Genomic DNA, 26,192 nt, shown 5'->3' with positions numbered 1-26,192 from the left:
TCCTCACTAGGGTCGCGGGCGTGCTGCAGTCTATCCCAGCTGTCATCGGGCAGGAGGCGGGGTACACCCTGAACTGGTTGCCAGCCAATCGCAGGGCACACACAAACAAACAACCATTCGCAGTCACATTCACACCTACGGGCAATTTAGAGTCTCCAATTAATGCATGTTAAAAAACCCACGCAGGCACGGGGAGAACATGCAAACTCCACACAGGCGGGGCCGGGGATTGAACCCGGGTCCTCCGAACTGTGAGGCTGACGCTCTAACCAGTCGTCCACCGTGCCACCACTTTTAACACGTTAAAAAAATTGTAGTTTAGTTTGTAGTTTAAAACTTAAATTCCCCCTCCCTCATGTTATCACATTACAACTTGTTGAAATACACTTTAAACACATTGTAAAAGCATTTCAACACGGTCTTTTTTGTTTGTTTGTCAAATGTGTAATAGAAAAATTTGTGCTATGGCGAGACCGCAATAGGTAAACTACAATATAATATTTGAATATTGATTTCTTATACAGTATAATTTATCTTTAGTAATATAACTCTCTAATAATTCAGTGTCATTTTATTCCTAAGACTTGCTTTTACCTCTGGCCTTCTCTTAATGGCAGTTTTATTCTATTTTATTGTGCTTTTTCATAATCTATTTCTATATATACTCATTTTCTCTTGTATTTTATGTTTGTACAAATTGCTTAAGAGTTTTGATTATTGACAGTTTTTTGTGACGCACCTTGTAACTTTCTTTCAAAAGATGTTATACAAATAACTACTACTATTTGTTTCGTTGCTATGGAGTCCTCTGTAATATCTGAATATTCCCAAACTTGCTTTTGTGGCCAAGACACACACGCACACGCACACACACACACCCATACACACACACAACACACACACACGCACACCACACCACACACACATACACACACGCACGCACACACACGCACACACACACGCACGCACGCACACACACAAAAACACACTAATGGATCCGTGTCTGTATTTGGAAGAAGGAAGAAACTCAATGTTGGCATTAACCACAGTCCCGCTAACAAAAGCCAAAACAAAATGCGGCACTAATCCCTATTTAGGCCTCCATAATGAGGGGCGCATACACACAAGGAGGGGGGTGCCAGCCCTGCAGAAACTCAATTAGACATCCATCCAGGCAAGGAAAGCAGCAGGAGTACATGGAAATGGAAGCGTGTGGGCATAGATATGCACAGAGTAGCTCTAAACTAAACGACGGAGGCTAAATGGATGCTACAGAAACCGCTTAACCTTTAAATGCTCAACAAAAACCCAGCATGCTTGAAAAGTTTGCATAAGACCCGAGGGTCTAAATCGCAGCCTCCCTTTTCCCTTGCAGTGCTAATGTGAGCGTGCCATGTTGGCGCACCTCAGCTCTGGTGGTAGGCCCCCATTCTTCACTTGAACAAAATGCCAAGAAGCAATTGGCCCTACATTGTTGTGCTAGTTAAAAGTGTCATGTTCTGAGCCTGGTGCATTCAATGGAAAGTTTTTTTTTTTTCTCCATTTTTTTGTTTTTTAATTTTTTCTATTTTTGCAATTTCCTGCTATTCCATCCCAAACTGAGTAAAGCCGGTATTTTCTAATACATCTCTACATACATGTCTTGTGTCATAATTTTGAATGCCCAAGCAGGTGGTAACCTATATATTATATTGTCTGGTATGTACCATAATAAAAAAATATATATTTTTTTTTTCATCTGAAAACCCTGTGTCAAATCATTCTATTGATATTTACTTCAAAAGTTTAAGATGGCTGATGATAAATACAGATGAAGCCCTGCCCCGAATAGCAAAAAACTGAGTAATTGATGCCCTCCCAAAAATGTTTTAATTTAAAACATTTAAAACTATACTTATAGTTTTAAATCATAAATGTTCCACAAACTATGATCCCTAAAGATAATACAATTTGAAAGTAATTTTACATTATCTTTTACAAATAAATGACTTACAGATGATTTGGTTTTGAAAAAAAATGTACTGAAATTACGCTTGAACATGTAGGTGAAGACTGTCCGTTACTTCCACTAACAACCCAGGCTAAATTTAGCTCCTCCCCGAAATACAAAACGTGAGTCCTGCAGTTGAAATTTGGCACGTCAACATACTTCCTTGACACAAATTATGACGGTCTTTTGGCGACACCTTGTGGCATCTTAGAGCATTACAGAAAGAGCACAAAAAACAAGAACTGCAAGTTTTACAGTAAATAGCTAGGGATAGTTTCCACAGGAAAAAAAAATTGTATAGGTGGGATATTTTTCTGGGATGTATCCTGCCAAAATAGTTGTTAACGTACCGTTTTGTCATAGCATTCTATGAATCTTTGCTAGAGCAGTTTGAAGAGAGTTGATAGTTTACACACGATGTTTTGCAGAGCTGCTACGGCCCAATTATTTCAATCAACAGCATCTTCTTGAGGCAAGGCCCCCTTCCAATTTCAACTCATAATTACACACCCCTATGAATATGTTCCAAATAGGACGAAATAAACAGTCCATGAAGAGAAAAGCCGGTCGCAAATTAGCAAGTCTCAGGCTTGTTTATACGGAATAGATTACATTTACGGCGGCGGTTTGTGGCACGGCCTTTCTTCGGAGTGTCATCGGGTTTGGGCTAATGATGGGAATGACGTAGCGACTGCCCGAGGTGGCTCCCTCTCCGGTAATGTGATCTTTGAAGAGCACATGCGACCACAATTGACGTTCTGCAAACAAATAATGATGGTGACATTGACTTTTAGTTTTCCGTATGCATTTATTTTCAAATTTAAGCATGAATACAATGTGAAAAAAAATTAACCTTTACCTTAACCCTGTAATCCTAACCCCCCTAAACCACTACCCTGATGCAAACCTAACCCTAACCCTCTAATCCTAACCACTTCAACCTAAAAGATTGATATTGATTCGTCTGGCTGCAGTCTAATGATCGGAATGATGTTGAGAGCACCCGAGGTGTCTGCAGCTAAGAAATGTGACAAGACGACCACATTGAAGTTGGCAAACTAATAATGATGGCAAAAGCCTTTTAGTTTTCCCCGTGCAGTATGATGGAAAGGTATTACTTTGAAACTGATGTATGAATAAAATCTGTAAAAAAAAAATAAAATAAAATAAAAAAACTAACCCTAATCCCTTAGTTTGAAATACCAAGCCACAAACCCTAACCCCCTAATCGCAACCCTACCCTTACCTAACCCTAAAATGTGATTTGGATTTAACGCATAATCTGAATCCTTACGCCCTCACCCCCAACTGTAACACTCCAATTTTAACCCAAATACTACCCCTCCCCTAACCCATAAATCCCAGGGTTCTAATCTCCTATCCCTAACCTAACACCTACCCCCTTTTATGCTAACTCCCTAACCCTGACCCCCTTTTCCTAACCCTCCTAACCCAAACTTCCTAACCGAAGCCCCTTACACTAACCCACTATCCCTAATTTTACCCTAACCCCTAACCCTAACCTAATCCCAAAGTGTGATTCTGACTTGGATTGGGATTTGCGGGATAAAGTACATTTGATAGCTTCTTCTTATGTACTGATTAATGCAAAGGGCTACAAGGTTGACAGACACACCCTTCTGAAATACTCAAAAAAATGCTCAAAAAACCTTTTATTATATGATATTAATAATGAATGGTGTTATTTTATGTGAAGGTAATAATGATTTCTCACAATTATCGACAATGATTGAACAAGGAAGGAAATAAATAAGCAACACTTAAAGTACTGTATGTAAACCTTTGCAAGTGTCACAACATTGCTAGAAAATCGCAATATCCCCATCACTGGTTAGCTATTTTAAAAAAATAATAATAATAGAACAGGCCCGCAGGCTACTCACGTGGTCATTGGGGGCTACCTGGTGCACGTGGGCACCATTGTTGGTGACCCATACCGAATCCTCTAATCCTAACCTAACACCAAACCCTTAATCCAAACTCTCAAACCCCCTAACCAACCATCTTAACCCTCTAACTGTAACCCCAAATCCTTTCTTCCATTAACCCTAAAATATAATCCTGACTTGGTGCAAAAGATTGCGATTGATTTTTCTGGCTGAAAATGGCAAATATTCACTTTTTTTTTTTTTTTTTTTTTTAGCAGATGGGTTTTAAGTTATAATGATTTCAGCAATTAAATGGGAAGCTATAATTTGTTCAGTCAATTGCTTTGGCATATGGCATTGCGATCAGATAATAGTCTTCGAATGGTGTGTGTTTGTGTGCGTGTGTGGGTGTGTGTGTAAGGGGGGTAAAGGAGCCATGCAGTCTCCTGTAAATGTCACCCTTTCCCTGATTAGACATATCAGCAGGCTATTAGCAACAAGGGCAGAGCCTACCCTCCATTCCCCAATCAATGGAGAAGATGCCATAGGAAAAGGACAGTGGCAAATCACAGCCCATGAGATTAAATTTAGCCTTTCACAAATGAGTCTGCACTCCTTGCAGTGATGGGAAGCAACAAAGTACAAGGACTACATTACTATACTTAAGTAGATTTTACAAGTATACAGTATGTACCATCCATCCATTTTCAGTACCGCTTACCTGAGTATTTATTTTTCCTGAAGTGAGTCTACGTTCAAATCTTACTTGACTTATTCTTATAATGACCAAATTTCATAATCATCGCTGTAAATTCATGAAGATACCTTACTTTAACTTTGACAATGAGATCAGACAATACATCCAGGCGATCCAATACTCAAAATCTGAAAGCAATTAGAACTATGACTTTTCTGTTGAAAGTATTTTTGTAACTATTGCATTATTGTACTGTACACCCTATTATATGTAAACCCTAGTATTGTTCTATTATGTTCATGTAGCTTTATCTTTTGACTTTTCAATTTACTGTCTACTGTGTATCTGCTACATGACGTCAAATAAAGTTTTTTAAAAAAAATATAGATGATAAGCAATAATAAAAGTAGCAAGCGGGATTTAGATCATTCTAACGCAGTAAAAATACAATTTCTTCTTAACATAATATTTAAGTAAAAAGCATGCAGTATTAAAACTGCTTTAACAGAAAATGTAACGAGTTCATACCCACCTCTGTCCATGAGCAAGCTATATTTCTTCAGTTATTAACTAATTTGGACGTCCTTCCTCAGGCAGTTTACATTAGTGAAGCTACTGTAAGTGAATAATAATGACCCCTCTTTTGTGTGCAGATTATTTTTTTTCTTTGTGCCAGGTTATCAAAACTGGTACCTGTCTATAATTAACAGTTTAAAAAAAAAATCTGTTTTACTTTTGTACTCAAGTACATTTCAGACTTTGTAGTCTTTTCCCTTTTACATAAATATAGGTGTTAATCAGTACTTCTACTTTACCAGAGCCTTTTTTTTAGTATCTGTGGCCTTCATCTACGCAAGTATAAAATGTGTGTACTTTTTCCACCTCTTTCCACTTGTGAGGAAATCAACCAAATAAACAGAGAACACGCTGACCTTTTTTGCTTCCCGTACGACACGGTTAAGAACACATACCAAGGCGAGCCAATGGGAATGAATAAGATGCCGGCGGTTTAATGGGATAACGACACGTGGACGCCCAACGAATGTTTTTTGGAACCAGATTCCTCCTCAGAGGATAATTCTGTGTTTGGGTGCATGCATTTGCCAATGTGTGCTGTTAATTCTCTTATCATTTAATGTCTCAGGGAAGAAAAAAAACCTTCCCCCTCAATTTCTAAACCGGCTCCCGCCAGTGACACACCTCGGGAACGCCTCGCCTCCAAATCCCTTGACACATGCATGCACAGCTATAATTGAATTCTTCCTCTTTTATTCCCCCCCACCGCCCACCTCTACCACCTGTGTAATCGTCGAGATGCCCTCACCTTCGACTATTTTTAACATCCATGCCGCTGCCATTCAAATTTAGAATGACAGGGAATCGTTTTATACAGTTGTTGAAGTGCACGTCTTCATGGAGTGGATAAATAGTTGACTTGATGGCCTGGTTTTGAGTCACACTCTTGAGTAGAGAGCGGCAAGGCTGTTGAGGATTGTCGTGTTAATTCATGTCCTACTAAGGAATTTCTTCCATTTTTCAGCTCTCTTTGTTCTGCCAAAGCTGTTATTACACGCCGTGTGCTTACAGGAGCTTAATAGGATATTTTTGGATGACTTTGTCGTCCTGTCAAGTGAATTTTGATCAATTAGAGCCAATTAACAACCAAAGTTGGCAGATTTGCCTAAAATATATTGGTCGGTTTTCAAAATTGTACAAGCCTAAGGCATTTGTTCCATCAAAGCAGTATTACAGCTATACATTTTCTGACAAGAGCGTAGTAGTAGTAAATTCTGTGCGATTTGATTTGTATACTGCAAATGAACAACCAAAAGTGTCAATTTTCTGAAAAATAATAGTCTGTTCTCCAAATTGTACGACTCTAAGGGTATATGCATTCCATCAAAGTAGTTATTACATGCCAACATGTTCTTACAAGAACGTAGTGGGGAATTATTGTAGGATGAAAATCGTTTTTTTTTAATTTAAAGTTAATTTTTTTATTCAGGTTGTGCCAATTGACAACCAAAGTTGGCTTAATTCTTCCAAAAATATTGGTCGGTTTACCAAATTGTAAAACTCTAATGGCATATTCGTTCCATCAATGTACTATGGTTGTTACATGCCAATGTGTTCTTAAAAGAGCTTCGTAGGATAATTTAGTATCATTCGATAGCAAAATTTGTGTATTTTACCCCAAATATTGGTCATATTTCTAAATTGTACTAACATATTTATCACAAATTAACGCTCTTTTGAGTTGCGGTCCGAGCTACTGTGTGCAACCTCTCAGATGTTGTAGTGGTACATTTGCCTGACTTTGGTACGGGCAGCGTGGGTTCAGTTCCCACTCAGTGACTGTGTGAATGTGAGTGCAAATGGTTCTCTGCGGCTGGCGACCAGTTCGGGGTATAGTCGGCCTTTTGCCTGAAGTCAGCTGGGATAGGCTCCAGCGCCCCGCGCCCCTAAAACGGATAAGCCGTATTGAGGCTGGATGGCTAACTAGCAAAGTTAGCATGTCTACAAGTGGTGAAGTAAACACTTTAGACTCGCTGCTAAAGCAGGTAATGCGATAACTAGCATGGCCAACATCAGCTCGTTTCCGCTCTGACGTTACCTCACAAAGTGGAGAAGAGCTAATTTTCTGAAAGACAAGTACTTTGACTGTTGTACTACATTTACGCATGCATGTCTTCACGCACGTTTTTGGAATGTGAAAGAAAGCTGGAGTACCAAGAGAAAACCCACTCAAGTACGGGGAGATAATGCAAATTCCACAGAGGATGGACGGAGCCAAGATTCGAACTTGAAAACGGTGACGTAGACGTGCTAAGCGCTAGAATTAAAAACGAGCTTTGTACCTGTCACCTCATCCATATTCAGAATCCTTTTCATTTCTGCCACCACGACTTTTGTTCCAGATCTTCTGGACTTTTTTGTCGGCCTCAATCTCTTCTGCTCTCTGGGAGTCTTCACATCTCTTTGCTCTGACATCAGCCGGGGAATGTGGGACACAAGGGTTCCTTTTCATCTCCGCCTTGTTGAGCCTCGCAGCAAGAAGCTAGCAGCTGAGAGCCCATATCAGGACAACAGAGGATTAATCTCTCCTTTTGTCAACTTTTTTTTTTTTTTTAACCTTCCCTGCCTAACCTTTTTTTAACCGGCTCTGCACGTTCTACACGTGTGCAGGTATTCATGGAGACATGGAAACAACTGATTGTTATCAGCATTTTTAATTACAGAGTTACCATCATTGGCTAGGAATCAAAAGGCTGAAAAATTACCAATGACGTGAGGTGCTGAATGCTTAGAAGAGGCACAATAAAAAGCATTCCCACGATGGCAGACTCACTGATATTGTTACTTGATAAGCATATATATATATATATATATATATAAACTTAATTAACTCTGCTTTCAAACAATTAATTGCAGCTTGTATTTACATAGGGTCATGTGTGGACAAACAAACAGCAAGTCATTCTGTGAAAAAGTAGTGAACGATGTGAAGAGAACATGTAAAGCCCGCTGAGTAACATGAAAATGAATGATCATCATTAAAAAAGACTAATACACAGTAATTCCTGATACGTTGCAGTACACCTATCGTGGTACGGCTACATCTCAGGTTTTTCTGTTGAACATTTTGTTTACCATGTGTTTAAAAAGTGTCTGAGAGTGGGAGGTATATTTGAATGCTTAAACGATGAAATGTTTTTATTTTGCAATAATTACCATTATGTATTTTCAATACATTTTATGGTTACACATTTGTGTTTGTCTTGAAATTCATTCACAATGCGTTTAAAACATTTGTTTTAATAAGTTTAAAGTATGTGAGAGGGGAATTTTAAGGCTTAAACCATAAAAGATGATATCTATTGCTGATGGGTCTGGAACACGGCTCCCACGATGAACGGGGGAAATCACCAAGTTGTCAAATCAAATGCCTTAAATAAGCCTCTAAATCGGGGGAGGCATCAGCATACCTTACAAGATATCAAAGGACAAATTGTTCATGTTTTACATTTTCTTTGGCTTCTATTTCCTTTTTTTGTAAAAAAAAAAAAAAAGGAAGGGGGGGTTTTTCAGTTGTTTCATAACTCGTATGTGATTGTTTATTGTTGCTATCGTTAGTTGCCACTGTTTTATTGTAAAAGACAAAGCTAGAGAGCAAGAACTGTCCGAGCTAGCCTGGATGCATGAATTGATGAAGCCTGCTCGGATGAACGGAACAGTCCGGTTGCAATCAATTCAATTCCCTGAGAATACAATTACCTGGATAAATGAATCTACTTTGTAAGATAATGTTAAAATGCTACATACAACAAAATCAAGGTTTTTACGAACAAATTGCAGCTCACATAGTTTGTCTTTAAAAGTTTGTAAAGTATTTAAAAAACAAAAAAGTACTTAACAGTGATTACAAGTGATTCGCACCTCAGCTTCACTGTTCTAATGTGCAGCGTTGCAATCTTGGCTCTGGCCGTTCTGTTTAAGAATTTGCATGTTCTCCCAGTGCCTGCATAGGATAGACCTCAGCTTACCTGCAACCCTAATGAGGAAAAGGGCAAAGGGTTGAATGGATGTTTTATTATAACAGTGGTTCACCTATTTTTACACTTGTATGACAGTTATAAATGTTAAAATGCTACTGACGACATAACCTGTCCAAGGTTATTTTGATGGTGACAGTACGACTACCGGTACTTCCAGTATTTGTAATGTGACTTTTTTTTCCCCCCTATAACGGCAACAAATTTGACATTGACCAGTTTGTGTTCATGGGTGCCACCGTATTTGAAAAAGCGAATTACCAAATAATATGCATTGGCAAATGGGGTTAATACAATTAGCCACCTTTGCTGCATATTATGCAAAGTGTTAGGGTTCCAATGACAAACGCATCAATAAATCAATACCATAATTAACAATGAGCTATAATTGAAACCATTAAGCAATACGGTCATAAAAAATGTAAAATGTATCGTTACACTGCATGCATGTCTGTTTTACGTACCATGTAGTGCTAATTGCTGCAGTGTAAATTGGGCATTACAAGGGGATGAGCAGTCATCATAACTGCTGAATCGCCATTCGTTTGCAGCAGGTGGACCGTCAGTCGTCTTAATAATTAAATGCTTTGAAAGGTTGCGCTGCGCTTCAAGCTACGAGTCATCAGCGGGAGTCTTGACATACACTTTACCAACCGACACTTGACATTCAGCCTGCCTCAGCAGCTGGAGTCAAGCAGCGAGGAGGAGCCGGGACGGTGAGACCACCCTGGCAAATGCCCTGACAAGGCTTCTTAGCGGCTCACATTCCATCCAAATACTGTAGGCTTCCCGCTGTGACGCTTGCTCCCTTTGGATACATTTAAAAGGGATAATGGACAGACTTTCTGTTATACGAGGCCAAATGTCAAAGTCAAGTATGGAGTAAAGAGAACACAAACAGAATACAAACCTCTACCAAGGCTTTTACAATTGTTACCTGTGAAATGATGAATAAATGACTAGAATCTTAAAGTGGGGTACTTTTACTATTTTTAGGTCTCATCATCAGGTCGCTTCCTGATTGGCTATCGGGTTCGTGGCTCGGCTCAACTCGATGTTGACCACACACACAAGGATTTTGCAATTGTAAAGATTGAACAGGTTTAACATTTATGACGGTCGGTCATTTTCCAAGCAGATTAGGGGGGTAAAAATTGCTCTTAACCCACCCCACACCACAGGATAATCGTTCAAGATAATGTTTCAGAAACATCCGACGAGTACGGGCGGGCCAATGCTTAAATTCCTCCAGATTGTAATTGTAATTTGGTCCCACGTCACAATCACAGTCTATGCCAAGGTTCAACTCACAGTTGACCCCACACATAATGATTTGAGAAATACTGAACACGTTTAACATTTTTTGATTGATTGAGGAATAATAATCACGCAAAACACACCCCATCCTGAAGTCCACGATCATCTCTCCAGTCTTGAGCGTGTTCAGCTCCAGGTTGTGTCGGCCGCACCACAACTCCAGCCGCTCCGCTTCCTGTCGATATGCAGACTCGTCACCGTCCTTGATGAGGCCGATGACTGGTGTCATCTGCAAACTTCAAGAGTTTGACAGCCGGGTGCGTTGAGGTGCAGTCATTCGTGTAGAGAGAGAAGAGCAGCGGCGAGAGGGCACAACCTTGGGGCGCCCCAGTGCTGATGCTACGTGTGGATGAGGTGGCCTCCCCCAGCCTCACCTGCTGTGTCCTACCCGTCAGGAAGCTGTAACTCCACTGGCAGATGGCAGGTGAGACGCTGAGCTGGAGTAGCTTGGAAGAAAGGAGTTCGAGGATGATGGTGTTGAACGCTGAGCTCAAGTCCACGAACAGGATCCTCGCGTAGGTCCTGTCACTGTCGAGGTGTTCTAGGATGAAGTGCAGTCCCATGTTGACTGCATCATCCGCAGACCTTTTCGCTCGATAGGCAAACTGCAGGGGGTCCAGCAGGGGACCTGTGACGCTCTTGAGGTAGTCCAGCACGAGACGTTCAAAGGACTTCATGACCACAGATGTCAAGGCGACAGGCCTGTAGTCTTCGCACAGTTCCAGAGATCTATTGAAAATCTGTGTGAAGACTGGAGCGAGCTGGTCCGCGCAAACTTTGAGGCAGGATGGGGACACATGGTCTGGGCCTGCCGCTTTGTTAGTCTTTTGTTGTTTGAAGAAGCATCTCACATCCTGTTCATGGATGGTTAACGCAGAAGTCAGAGGTGTGATTGTGGTCGGTGGTGTGGCTGGGTGGGTGTGGGGTGTGAAAGTGTCCTTTTCAAATCTGCAGTGGAAGGTGTTCAAGTCGTTGACTAGTGTGCTATTGTTCTCAGCTTGGGGGGATCGTCGCTTATAATTGGTCAGCGATTGGAATGCATGCCAGACTGATTTAGAGTCGATCGATAAAATTGGGACGATAATTGGGGTTTTGCTGACTTTGATGAGAGAAGAGAGATACTGATTAGCGGTATATCTTATTATATTTGTACTCTGCATGACATGCTAAAACAGTACACATACATTTCACCAGATTACGCAAAGGAGTACAAAACCCATTTCTACAAGTTTGTCGATGGATGGTGTATGGATCAAGGAAGATGGCCATAACATTTTAGTGAGAATCGGGAAAAAAGTCCATCTACAGGAATTTATTTTCACCGTTGACACCGGCCATCGCTTCGACTTAGATGGACATTTGAGTGACAGTCTAATTACAGCATATATAGTGGCCTTACCCTATTGTACAGGTCTGTATACTGTCTAAAAGAGTAATCAGGAAGTTGCCAACACTGTGTCCTTGGCAGAGGTTTAGGCTTATCACCTAAAAAAGACCACCTCTCCTGACGTCCATTAGAAATGGCGGAGTACGTCCGTCAATGTCACGCAACACTCCCGAGCCCACCAGGCCCACTTGAGCGGGGCAGTGAACGACGTTAGACCCCAGACTCATCTTAATTAGCCCGATATTAAAGGCCTCACATTGGCACTTAAGGAGTGATGAATGGCGTTGGCTCGCCCCCACCTCTTGTAAGATCATACAGTACCTGCGTGGAGGACTGCGGGAATGATGCGACATTGACTTCAATCATCGCTACATGGCCTTTTAAAATGAGTTCGTACCTTAGCACCTGGACATATTATTGTTGTACCCCATTATGTTTGACAGTTTGGTCACCATTGTAATTTCCACAGCCATTTCCATGTGTTCAATGGAGTATGCTCCTTGTATAAAGAATGTCCCCTGTGCTGGTGCACTGAGGAAATTCAGATGCAAACAGCTAAGGAACCATATTTGGTACTAAAAGTAGGTGTTAAGAATATAGCCAGCATGCCTGATTAGAGGAAAATAGAACTATGGAAACATGAAATAGAACATGTATTCGATATGCTTAATATCCAGCTTATTCCATGTACCAGCATGCTCCTTGTCCTCACTAGTAGGAAAAATCACTATTCATCAAAATGCAGAATTATCGGCACCGATAAGCGGCCTGGACGATAATCAGTCTTTCCCTAGTACATGGACCTTAAGATGGATATCAAGAATATTGAGTAAAAGCTCAAGCAGCTTTTCATACAAAACTGTATGTTTTCTCTCAGCCAATCAGCAAGAAAAAATACTGATTACGATGGAAGAAAATTTAGATGTAAGATCAAACATGACATAATGGTCCACACACTTTATTTTATTTATTTTTATTTTTTTTTAGACTTCAGGTTCAACAAGATGCCACTCCTGATTTCCGTCCCTAGTCGTCATGGTAATGGACACTATTCTCGTATAGGCACAACGCTCAGTAGAGGTCGTCATTAAGGTCACAGGCAAGTTGAAGCCTATCCCGTCTGATCTTGGCCAAGAGGCAGAGCATGCCTGGGCTAGTCACCACCCAAGGTTTGCAAACACAAAAACAGCCGCAAACTCGATTGCCCACGCAAACAGATGTGGAAGCTGATCTTCCAACCGAGCCCACCCATGATTGCGCCTGCCAAACAGGCAAAAATGTAGCACAATTTATTTTGTGCGTTTCTGTCTGAAAATGCAAAATACTGGGATGAGTATACAGTAGATTTCTTTATATACACCACGTCTGAAAGGTAGGCGCAAACTGTTACCACTGGGGGTTACAACGACTGTGGTTATTGTGACAGGGAGGAGGCGTAGGCAAAACAAGAGGTGACGGGGAGACTAGCTCTTTCCAGCTGGTGTAAACATTTTTGAAATGCCAGAATCGAGACACACCGTCTATTCACCAATATCATTTTGGAGCCTCTGAATGATCTAAGGGCTGACTTGGAGGCTGTCACAAGAAGGAGTCATGCCGTATCACCTCCTACAATGGGTTGTTTATGTACAGTAAGTGACAATTGGTGTCAGCCTCTGCCAGAGCAGTTTCAGGTGTGCTGTCCCAAGTTTTTAAACATCATGTTACACAGGATGGCCACATACATCCAGTTGACAAACTCTGGACAAGTTAAAGCAAGCAAAACATTCATATGCAGCATGTTCCCCCCTCAGACAGGAAGTTTATATACCACAATCGTAAGCACAAACATTCTTTGAATGTGCAGGTTGTCTGTAATTCAAAAGGGGTCATAATACACGCTGTGGCGAAATATCCAGGTTCAGTTTGTCTTTTACACTAACAGTTCCAACTTCATTTTGCACGTACTGTGATGTCACACATCTTCCATGGTGAAAACCATTAGAGCTGCCTAAAGTGCAAAAAAATAGGGTGGTCGCCATCACTTTACACCTGTTGCCAATTGCGATCACAGCCACCAAAATCATTCTATGTTAGCGTGAACACAATTTAACACCCACTTTTTGGGAATTTAGTAAATCAGGCCCTAGGTGTACAGTACTTCAGTTAATCTGACACCTGTAATGGATTCAATCTATTGTCACTATTACTTAAGTGGATCAGCAATTTGGAATCTGGATAAATGTGTCATTGAAAAATCTCCTGGAATGGCTTAAGCACGTGAAACAGGCCGTCAGATAAATATCAAACAAAGTGGACATATGAACGGTGTAAACCCCACAAGGGCATCAATGTCATGTAATGTGGAGTTAATTAAATGCAGCATGAGCCAGTCAGCAAACAATCCCCATATGTCGTGGTTTCTATTGAGTCCATTTATGAGAGATGTGACTTGGTTGTACTAATGCAATCCCCGAGGTTATTTCCCAATGTGACACTCTTTATGTATATCAGGTAGCGGCTGTAAATGGGCTTCGGCTTATGTACGTTGCACCACCTTTACGTGCAAGTAAACATCTCTGTTTTTCGACCCTGGGTTCAATTTCGCCTGCTATTTCTGTCCCTCCGTCAACCCGCTTGATGGGCACACCAAGAGCTGATTGCAAGCCATTGATCGACTCTCAAATAGAAGCCAGGTAAAAGAAAATGAAAGAAAGATGGACAGCAGAGAGTGACAGATGTAAGGAGGAAGGAGAGAGCCTTCCTGTATGTCATCTTGCCCCTCAGAATCTGCTTTCACCTGGATGCTTTCATAATTCTCTTGAACGAAAAGACATTGTAAAGCCTTTAACTTTTTTTGTGGCTCACAATGCCTAACAGGATTTTACCACTGCAGTCTTCCTTAGAGTCATCTAGACTGGATCATTGACCGAGTGGTGAATGCGATAAGTCATTAATCGGTGTGCAAACAACCAAGAAAGATCCAAGCACACACCAAGCTGTGCACTAAAACTTAATCAATTTTGTTTTTGTGCCTCACTAATTGATCTGTGTTCCATATAGATTGGTCTTCACAAGCCTGCAGTGTTTCCTGACATTGAAATTAAAATCTGTTCATCATAATGCGTCACTCTTCAGCCGTCTGTGTTGAAAAGAACAAATATGTCAATATTACACCAATGTCTTTTTTTGTGTCGGAAACAGATTTTAACATCATCAATACCTCTGACTGTCTTGGTCTTCGGTAACTTGACTAAGCCTATCCCGACTTAACTTTGGGGCGAGGGGCGGGGTACAAACTGGACTGGTCACCGGTTAATCGCAGGGCACATACTGTATAGATTCCTCATCTGGCTTGAGTAAAAAGCTTCAAAAATGTCAGTGGAAAATTCACCATGTAGTAAAAGTATTGGGCCACTGACCATTACATTTAAAAAATACAAATTGGAAGAAAAAAAGAAATATGAAATATGAACAGGTTCCACACTTTTGAGAAGACTTTCTGCAGGATTTTGGAGTATGTCAGTAAGATGTTTACATCCAGTCATCCAGAAAACCATGTCCCCGTTTTATTTTATCCCCAAGACGTGTGATGGCTAGGACTTAAGGGCTCGAAAGTTCTTCCGAGCATGCCTTCAGGAAACTTGACTTGTGAACTGGGAACAGAAAAATGGTCTTCCCCTAAATGTTTTCACAAGGTTGGAAGCATGTCAAAAATAGCTTGTCTGAATACATCTTGCTAAGATGAAGACTTATGACTCAGGTAGAAGAGGTTTAATTCATCCCCTAATTGATTAAGAAGTGTGTCCCAAGACTTTTGTTTAGTCGAGCATCTTCAGTTATGCAGTCATTTGGAAAGTGGGCAGAAGCCAGAGCACCTCGACAAAACTCACTCCAGCAAAGAAGATGAGAGGCAGACTTGCAACTGCTACGACACAATTTTGTTCACAAATTTGTTGTTTGTTTCTTTTACAAACTTCTTTTTTGTTCTCTGCAACATTTTGTTATATTCCTCTGCACAATATGTCAGCGTGTATCACATCACTCGCACAAAGCAGATTCAACAGCATGTGATGCAGCCAGTAACCGAAGGCAAAAAAAAACAAATGGCCAACCAGCGTGAACATTCACCACAAGTTATTTCTATCCTCCCCCTAGTTTGGTGGTCTTACTGCGAGATTGATTGCCAGGATAACTATGACTAACGCGTTGTCCGACTTAATTAACAAAGATTAATGACGGCACAGTATTGACACAGTGTCAGCCTTGTTGGTGGGCCGGAAAAATGTGTGTGTGTGATGGCGGGGGGGGGGATGCCCGGTGGAAGCGGTGAGCGATGAAATCATCGCACCTTGACTGCACCAGTTGGCGTTTGTTGTTCAGCATGAAAGACAAGTAAAAGTTACGATGATATTTGCAAAGTTAGCTGGCTCAACATTAGCACTTCCCACCGCTGCTGTGCCACATTAATATGCAGCAATACAGAAATTTGTCGACAATGTAGAAAACTTTGCCCTTTAAAACAGGCGCACAATGCACCGTATTGCAGTCTGCGTGAAACTCCAATGATGACTCAAGTAATCAGGAATAATCTGTTTATCTGAGAACCTGCATTAACCTGAGATTATTTGCATAACCTTAATAACAAGCTCATCGTCTTTAAATTGATAAGGTGAGCACTTCTCACACTTGCTAGAGGAAGCGTTATTGTGCATTCAGGGCACCGTGCGTCTGCTTGAGGAAGATTAATAGACGGGGGACTCCTTGGGGGAGTTTCTGGCTCTTTAGCCACTAAATGCCGCGTGATGCCGGGAAGGTAGTGGGAAGTAGAATTTAAGACCTTGGAGGAGGTCCCGAGCACAACAGCGAGCTCAATATGACAACAATACCGCGATGTTCACATGAGGATTTTCTGTGGTTTCTCCCTAAGGGGACGTCGCACGTCTTTGCTTGACGGTGCGTGATGCTCGGGGCTAAACTAATATGGCAGTCGGTGGAGCGTGAACCTCTGCCAAGGCTGAACAATTGTAATTTAGCCAATATAGACACCTAACTCCTGCATGTCTGAATTTTCAGACAGTGGATCTCTACAGCAAAGTAGTATAAAACTTGTGTCGGTTGGCGTGTGCGTTTATTCTTATCATTTTTAACCATGGATCCTCAAACGTTATAATGCACTCAAACAATGAGCAAGCAGTTATGGTTCGCGGTGTTCCCACACTATATCGCGAGTCATTTTTTTTGCCCCATGCTATATCACGTTTTTTTAGAGCCATCTTTGATGAGTTTTTACTGTATAATTACTTTGTATAATAACTTTGCATGTGGCAAAGGAGAGCCTGTTTATAGAAGGCCAGTAAAACCACGCAATGAGCACACTCACGGAGGAGCTGCTGTCAGCCAAAGCTCACGCCTCGACACTCACACGCAGACTGGTCGACATCGCACCCCACCCTACCAGGCCCCGCTTCTTAAAGGCTTTTTGTTTACTTTTATAATGTGTTTAAAAATGTGCTGTTTGAATGTGTTTCAAGCATATAGGAGGTAATATAGGTTTGTTTGATGGTCTATAAAATGGATTTTCTTTTTTTATTATTATTGCAGGTGGGTCTGGTCTGTATCTCCCATGATAAATGAGGGTTGAAGTACTTAACTTTATGTCACCTTTGCAGTGTTTTGTGCGGTAAGAAATATTACCTGTTAGAAGCTAATTAGATACCATCCGATGTCCACGCCCAGTCCTCCACAAACATTTGTTGATATTGTTAAACTACTTTTTGCTCTTTTATGAAAGGTCTGCTTAAAGATTAAGTATACGTTGAAGTCTGTTTGTCATCATCGTCCTCTGACTCTGAGCTTTTATGTGAGACACAAAGCGACTTAAAACATATGCCAGCGCCCACTCTATCAACATCAAAGTGAGCCCATGAGCTGCATTGCGACAGCGACCCTCGCACATGCGGACCTTTCATCTGAACGAGGTATAACACAGGAAACACTGCAGCGACACGAGCATTCTTACTGTTATTTCCAATCTAGAAATCCTTCTCTCAGTCCGTAGACTCGATTCCTTTCAACCAATTGTCACTGAGGTCATGGAGACCCATTAGATTACGAGCACATATTGTCTCTCTGCAAATAATCTTGTTTTGTTTTTATCAGTGTGAAAACAGAAACACATTTAGTTTGAGGGGATTGTATTGTCTACCGAGAGTTTGGCAGCGCTAGGAAGTAACGAAGTACAAATACTTCATTACTGTTCTTAAGTAGGTTTTTCAGGTATCTGTATTGAGTTTTGTTTCTCTCTCTCACTTTGGAAAAGTGATTTTATATTCAAATACAAATTTCTATCCTTTCCACATAGTATGCATTTGTCCACTTTCCTTCCAAAGGGTTCAAAATGTGTACCCTTTGGAAAGGGTACACATTTTTAAGGAGTTGCATTAGTACTAATACTTTTACTTTTTTTTTTTTATTAAGTAGCGAGTACGAGTACTTTGGACACTTCGGGAGGTGAGCAAGTTCAGACTACGTAATTGTTATGACCCATTTGGGAGGCATAATGCAGTTGATAAATTAGCTCCACGCATATGTTACGAGGGAGTTCTCAGTCCACAGGGGTGACCTTTATCCAAATTTCTACCCAAGACATACCACGGCATAATCTATAATTAACCTACGCTAATGCAGTAGTTACATAATAATAGTAAATATTATTGTATATCATAATTACAGTAAATATTTGCATGAAAAACACTTCCAGGCCCAAAATATAAAACAATCAAATGAAAAACAGTAAGTACGGCAGTGAGGTATTGCTTGTTAAAAACTTTATAAGATGGTGAGAAAAGATGACTATTTAAGTGCGTAGTCACAGGAAAAAATTGACCAGATCTCCTGTTGACATTAAACAGAGCTCAGTTAAGTCCAGTTGAAACAGGCATGACAAATAAAAGGTTTTATTTTGAAGTTTTCCTTTCCTCCGAGACATGAATCGATCAGTACATGGAACTGTTGAGCCTAAAATGAGAAGCTGTCGCTGCTTAATCTGCTCCCAGACAAGGGAAGAAATAATAGTGATGGAAGAAGCAGGCTTTATGAGAGCGAATGTCAGGGAGCGATCAGTAGGGGGAGTGAATAAAGTCCTCAGAGACAAGGTGCTGATAAAAGAGACAAGAGTTATAATTTTGAAAATGCTCGGTAGTGCTGGGCCGGCTGGCATCTATTTGTTGTCTGTGGTCTTAGAAAAGTCAACGGGTGGCAGGTGATAGCCGTGTCTGAAAACTGGGGATTCAAAGTCTATTGATGTATCACACAGTTTAGGCGTATTGGGGGGGGGACGCGTGTGACAAGGCTGAAAATAGAATCCCTCAAAGACTTTGATGGTAGAGCAAAGATTTACAAATCCGACTTTGGAGCTTAAGGATTTAGTTTCTGATAACAGTCTGAGTGTTGTTTTTGGAATGTATCTGAGTCAGCCTTTGTTTTCAAAAGGACTTACAGTAGCTCCTTACAGACATACAAGTTTGAATGTTACCGCTGCCCCTGCAAAGCAGCAGGACTACAAAGGATGTGGCCTTGGTTGCAGTCCTTACGATAAAACTCCATTTAGACACATTTGGTAGATATGGACAGTATATCTGTATCTTAATTTTTGACCTGTCAAATAAGAAGGATCGAAAAGGCAAATTAAACCTTATTGCCAGTTGCCTTTGCAAACATTCTGTTATCAACAGATCTTGACGTTTTTAGAGAAGATTTCTGTTTTGAAGCAGGAAATGCATTGATAATGGATGATATCTGATTCAAGGTGCAGCATGGTGTAATAGTGGTCAACATGTTTGCCTCGCAGTTGAGAGTTTCTGGGTGCGAATCTCAATGTTCTCGCTGTGCTTGCACGAGTTTTCGCCGGGTACTCCGGCTTCCTCACACGTTGAAGACTAAATCGTCATTAGGGTGTGAATGTGAGTGTAAATGGTTGTTTGGCTATTTGTGCGCTTGACTGGCAACAAGTCTTGGGTGTACCCCGCCTCTCCCCCAAAGTCAGCTGGATTGGCTTCAGTTACCCACCATCAGAGCTGTCAAATGTTACGGATCGTCCGTATTTTGTTACGGAAATCACTGAACGCCAGCTCGTTACGCCCGTAACACTAATTGTTTCGGAGCTCCTACTAAAGCTAACCCCAACCCTAACCCCGAAACACTCTATTGTCAAAAACAGCGTGTCCACATTGAACAGCCGCCCAACTTCCCTGATTTCTGCTGTTCAGGTACAATCGAGGGAATGCTTGGCAAATGCCATTTTGCGCCGCCCCAGCAACCTACGGCTTGCTAAACACGATGCAGAGCCGCGGAGGTGAAAGGTCGCGTCGCGTCCGTTGTCAACACAGCATAAGCCACTAATGATTATCTCCAGGGCAGCAGATAAGCTACACTGCTGACAAGTATAATTTTTACAAAGGGAGGATGAGGAGTAATGAACAAGGGAAAGATGGAGAAGCTATGCTAATTGCAAAGTTATCGTGACATGTAGTTGCGAAACACCGAAATAAGTGGTACAGTCCACTTGTCACATGTGGCTGGAAATACGTGATAATGGAGAGGAATCAACTTTGAACAGCAAAATAGGAGGCAAATTAATAAGTGTCTGGAGAGAAAATAAACAGGGAGACAGGACGGCCTCTGAAAGCATTCATGTAATTAATTAGTACATCACCCCATACATCACCTGAGAACAGCGGGCTATAAGGTTAAAAGTATATCAATATAATACATATTTATAACATAACCTTTATTAGTCCCTCAATGGGGAAATTTGCATCATTACAGCAGCAACATTGGATACAGGAAATACAAAAAAATGGCATGCAAGAGAAGTACATTGCACAAAATAAACTATCCGATCCAATCTACCAGCACTATTTGTTTGCAAAATAAAATGCTGAGTTTTAACTGTGACTTTTGAGATCTGATTAATCTGATTTCATTGTCTCTTTCTTGACTGCGGCTGAAAACAGAATCAGTAAATACTAATTAATCCATCGACATATCTTTGACGATGGCATGTTGAAATCTCATTTACTTTGATTCAGGCTCCAACTGTGTCCGCCATTACAAGGTCGTCGCAGTAAATATTAAAATAAATACTATTAAGGATTATGAATATAGAGTAATGATTATGTTTTGCAATCGAACAGAATGCAGAATTATTTTTATCCTAGTACGGAATACGCTGCAATAACTCTCTTGTGGCAATGTTCTTGACATTATTTCAAACATATGGAAATGCAGACAAATTGTTCTAGAAGTGAATTTCTACAGGTTGGCAGCTCTGCCCACCACCCTAATATGGACTTGTGATACTTGAGAATAAATTGAGAAAATCTAGGGATGTGGATCTGCATCACAATACAGTATGTACTTCACAATACATGTAAATCAACTCCTGATGCGATACAATAATCATACCACTCCTTCCTTGTGTACTTAACTTAGTTGTGCCGCCGGTGTACTTTTTGAAAATTGCCTGAGTTTTGTCCATATTTCATTTTTTTTTTTTTAAATGCAGCCAAATTTATGTCTGTGACAGTTGGTAAAATCTCGCAATCGTATTTTTTTCCCTCCACGTCTCGATGTTACATTGACGCATTGTCGTCAAGTCAAGTTTGCCAAAAAACCATGAAACAAAGTTCATACTCAAAGGTAACGCGATGATGTAAAATTACAGAAATAATGTGACGGACTGCGTCACCTCAAAGCACCTCAGAGTGACTCATTTCTCATCAGCATTCGCATACAGAAGGTATTCATGCTGCTAATTCCGTAAAAGACCCAGAGGACATCAAAAACATGAGGTGATAGGGGAAACTTTTAATGGACAACAATCTCAACAAGTTGAATCGCAAAACAGCACGAACGGAACAGATCTGCAGACATATGTAATAACGAGTTTTTAAATTAGGCGGCCAAGCAGTGTGATTTCCTTGAGGGAAGCGGGAGGTGAGGAAGATGATGCGAGGCTGAGTGAGATTCCACATGAGTACTGTTATCTTCTTTTTATTGCCATAATCTTACAGTCAGGCATATCGCATACACCAGAGACGGCCGTTAGCTCAAAAAAAAAAAGAAAAGAAAAAAAAAAACAGAAAAAAAAAGCTTTATTGTGAGATATCAACATATTCATATCTGGAGGATGACAGAGGCAAATGTTTGTGTCGCATGAACAAATACTTAACTCATACGGCATCCACTAAAAAAACATACTACAGCATTAACTCTCCGTCTAATGCACTGCATCTTGTAATTATTTTTAGTCATTTTAGAGTGGGATTTTTTTAAACATCGCGCCTGCCCTAATCCTAACCCCCTTACTCCAACTCTAACCCCAACCCCAACCCCTAACTGTCTATTGAGTGCTTTAAAGTTATGGATGTGGTAAAGAAACAAAATGTATAATTGCAATGACGTGCCTAATAGCAAGTAATTGATAATCCCCTAACAAGGTTTATAATTGCCTACAGATGCCACAAGATGGCAGTAAAGCGCTACCTTTGCCTTAATGAAGCTCAATTCATTTCAACATAGTTCCTTTGCACCAAGATGGCATCCAAGTAATACTTACATTGCTTCGGCTTGAGCACAAAAGTGAGTAATAGAGGAGAGGTTCCAGAAAACCGCGAATTCCTAAATCCCAAATCGCGAATGCGTGAGGGTTCACTGCATAATCGAATTAATACGTAATATTTGTATTATTTTCATATTTAAATTTCAATTTCATATTTCAAAATGTGGTATTTTATTATATTCTTCCCATTGTTTTATAATGGAAATATTTAGAAATAATAAATAAAGAGTAATAAAACTAATATGACCCCCAAATGTTTTCAACTCAAGACCATAGAAACCAGTAGTTTGGGAAAGACTGCTTCATAAGAAGGGCGCCCGTTTCGGAAACATGATCAACATTCACTTAGTGGCATGAGTCAATAATCATCATGGAAGTCACGCACACACAAACGGTGGCTACCGAAAGGCTAAGCGAGCACGGGCGGCGACATCTGTACACCTCAAGTTCATGTGGCCTTGTGGTGATGGAGTGCAAACATGATGATGTCTGAGTGGAGCCTCCTGCTTTTGTAATGAGATTGCAGCTCTCTCACGTGCAGAGAGACTCTTACCAAAAAAAAAAAAAATAAATAAAATGAAAAAAAAAACAGTCATCAATATCAAGCTGCCAGATGCTCATTTTACACCATCAACACCTCTTGAAGTAAACTCATTCGGAGGGGGACGAGATGGCAGCCGGCTACACGAGCGGCACACTTTCGCTTCAAGCCTCATTTACTTCGACGGCAAAACAGCTCAGGCCATGAATATTTACGTCGACTTTGTGTTTTTGTTACATGCATTCGACAAAACCAAGGATGAACAATCCTAATTTGGAATTGTATGCATTAATACAACCAGTGGTGTGAAGTAAAGTACAAATACTTTTTCCAAGTATCTGTACTTTGAGTATTCATTTTACTTTTACATTTGAAAAAAGTACTTTCTATGCCTTACTTTGTCAAAACGGGTGTTACTTTTTTAACCTGTATAGCTATGTATATTACAAAATACAAAGAGAGGAAATGGGCGAGAAAAAAAAAGTGGGGGTAGTTGAGTGGCTATTGGCAATGATCGCCCATTGACTGCACTCGCACATTTCAGGCACAGAGACTCAAAATGTTGCGCTTTTTAGCCGCAGGTTCATACAAAATTATAAATGCTGTTGGGCATTCTTGTAAGACAATATTTACAATGTATGTTGCATTGATACTGCTTGGCACCAGCCAGCTGAATTGCGCTTCATAGCCGGAAACAATTTTTCATGTGGCGGCTCACGCGATACGACATAACATTTTTGATTGAGCGTTACCTCTGCGCTAATGTGATATCGTTCACCTCTGATTCAAATTTTGAAGCGTAACAAAACAGGTGGGTGTTGGTCAGCCGTTCATGAAAACCAGTTTCAGAACCCCACAAACTGCGCAACAGTGCTGATCTGTGTATGTAGCGGACACGTCGCCAAACACAAATAGCACCAATTCAGAATGGCTCGATCACAGACACATTTTGGGAAATTTGCATTACATGTCAAGTAATGGATGAAAGCAGCGTGAACCTGCTAAAGCTGATGTCGACGTGAAAGGTACTGTACAAATGAGTCATCGGAAGTAAGCAAAATCATGAAATTCATTGCTAAACAATCTGATAGGGAAGCCGCGCATTTTGCCTGACAAAAAAATAATACTCTTACTGAAGAGCAACCCACTCATGATAATCCACTCCTCCAACACTATTCTGTTTTTCCTCCCACAGGCTCTCTCTCATTTCATTTTCCTAGTTTTTTTTTTCTTTGTCCATAATGGCGGGAGACCATTTGAGCGGGAAAAGCGAGAATCCATTACCTGCTATCACTCTCTCTCCTCTGACCTGTGAAAACACTTTGGTGCTCCTCATCAACAAAGAAGGGCGGAGTGGAAAAACTCATTATTAAAGCGAGCGCGAGCCCCGGACACAGGTGGCTGGCGCGGCCGGGAAGATGCGGCGCGAAGTTGGCCGTGACCCAAAGGCCGAATGGAATAAGTGGATGGAGCTGAGCCGGACTCTGCGGAGACAAGTTCTCCAGAGACAGCGGGCGCACAAAGTAATAGAGCAAAATAACAACATCCACTGGGAAATATGTTGCTCTGGACAAAGTAAGTTCGCAACATTTTCTCCCCCCAACCAAGATTTGAGTCATTAGGTGAATTGATTTAGAGCTCAGAAAGCTACAGTTTTGAGTTTTTTTTTTTTTTTACCCTACAATATTTCGAAAGAAATATTTAAAAATGCATACTTAACATCTACATGGCAGTAAAACCTTGGCATTTCATTTACACCCAAAAAGAAAAACAGTCATTATGATAATGAGAAAACATTCAACAAAAATTGTTTTGCACGAAAAAAAGCCTATACAAGCTTTTTTTCAAGTCACAAAAGAGGTTGCAGCAGGTAAATAGTAGGGAGATGAAAAAGAAATAGCAGTGCTATTGTAACATGTAAACTACTTTTACAATAGTGGTGTATCAATGTAATGATAAATGACAAATCACAAATATTTTATTATTTATTTTTAATGTGTGTAAGTAGTCATTCATAATTTCATATTTTGTATTTGTATTATATTATTAATTTAGAATGATTAATGACAGATAAAATGAATAATGACAATGAGAATAATGATTTTATATTTTTTGCTGTTAATATTCATTTTCCTTTGATCTTAATTGTTGGTTGGTTAAATAATGTATATATATATATATATATATATATATATATATATATATATATGCTTAAAGGGTTCTAATCACTGCAAAGTCGATGCTCGTTTCATGAGCCCCTCTGTGTGTTTTGCATTGTGTGTTAGCTGAAGCTAATGGACTTTCATAAATGATGTGGTCTGGTTAATACACAACATGTAATTCTCCTTATTTATGTTTAAACTTCAACTGGGACTGGCAATAAACAGCTTGAAGCAAACAGCCTCTTTTTCCGATTTTTTCCCCCACTATCCAATATCTACTAACCTTGTTACCACCATTTAGTGGTCGTTACGCAAACATTTGCGAGCAAATCAAGACGAAAAATCGTCCGAGCGACGGCTCGTATCTCGGAAGTCACTAGTAAATTGAGGCACAACTGCATTCGGCTTTGAATTATTCCATTTTTTTCCCCACTTTGGATCGTAATGACATCCCTATACAACTTGCAATGTGAGCTTCCCGCAATTATGCACACAAGGCTCCACAAGCCCACGTGATGTCTTCATCTGGGGGATTAGTCCTGATTTCTCGCCAGCAGCCTCTCTTTTGCTATAATCTACCAACTGAGGTTCTTCAGCAAGGTGCGGCCTGAAATGGAAATACAGTTGGACACAGGCGTGCATGTACAGCAAACTAACGATGCCACAAGTGTTAGTATTAATGACAAACCCAAAGATTGGGAAAGAAAAGTGTGTTTGCGTGATTCTAATTGGAGACTTCACTGCATATGAGAGTATGTACGTGTAGGCATGAGAGCAACTGTGCAGGACGGCGAGCACGGCTGCTTGACGCCCCCTGGAGCTCCAACACTGAGACGGAATACTGATAGGAGCTAGCCGAGTGTGAAGAATTAGGATTTCTTCTCTATCTCTCTATCTGCCCCCAAACCTCCTTCCGCCTTGCTGTCTCACCACGTCTTTCTCGCGCTCGTCCTCCCCTACGCTATTTCCCCCAGCCCTCCTCTTGTTTATTGTCGATTCATGCGCTGTTAAAATTCTGCCACGGTCCCTGTTTCCCTCCCCAGTAGACCGCAC

At 40.7% G+C, this 26,192-nt stretch overlaps 1 protein-coding gene across 7 annotated transcripts in view; it reads right to left on the bottom strand.

Annotated features, from left to right (window-relative positions):
* The window catches only part of grid1a (glutamate receptor, ionotropic, delta 1a), a 325,765-nt gene that overhangs the window by 143,607 nt on the left and 155,966 nt on the right, over window positions 1–26,192 (bottom strand). Inside the window, exon 1 of one of the 7 annotated variants that reach the window (XM_061788923.1) lies at window positions 17,510–17,636. The exons of 5 other annotated variants lie outside the window; for them this stretch is intronic. Coding sequence is in view for 1 of the 2 variants with exons in the window: in XM_061788922.1 (XP_061644906.1) it covers window positions 7,435–7,567 (133 nt within the window). In the remaining variant the exon portion in view is untranslated. Of the gene's footprint in view, window positions 1–7,434; window positions 7,712–17,509; window positions 17,637–26,192 lie in introns of those variants that run through there. One more of the 7 variants, XM_061788922.1, reaches the window with a different exon arrangement.

Source organism: Phyllopteryx taeniolatus, chromosome 11 (genome assembly GCF_024500385.1).
Source record: "Phyllopteryx taeniolatus isolate TA_2022b chromosome 11, UOR_Ptae_1.2, whole genome shotgun sequence".
Classification (NCBI taxonomy): Eukaryota; Metazoa; Chordata; class Actinopteri; order Syngnathiformes; family Syngnathidae; genus Phyllopteryx; species Phyllopteryx taeniolatus.
Note: the sequence above shows the minus strand (reverse complement) of the source record. Positions and strands in the feature narration are given on the sequence as shown.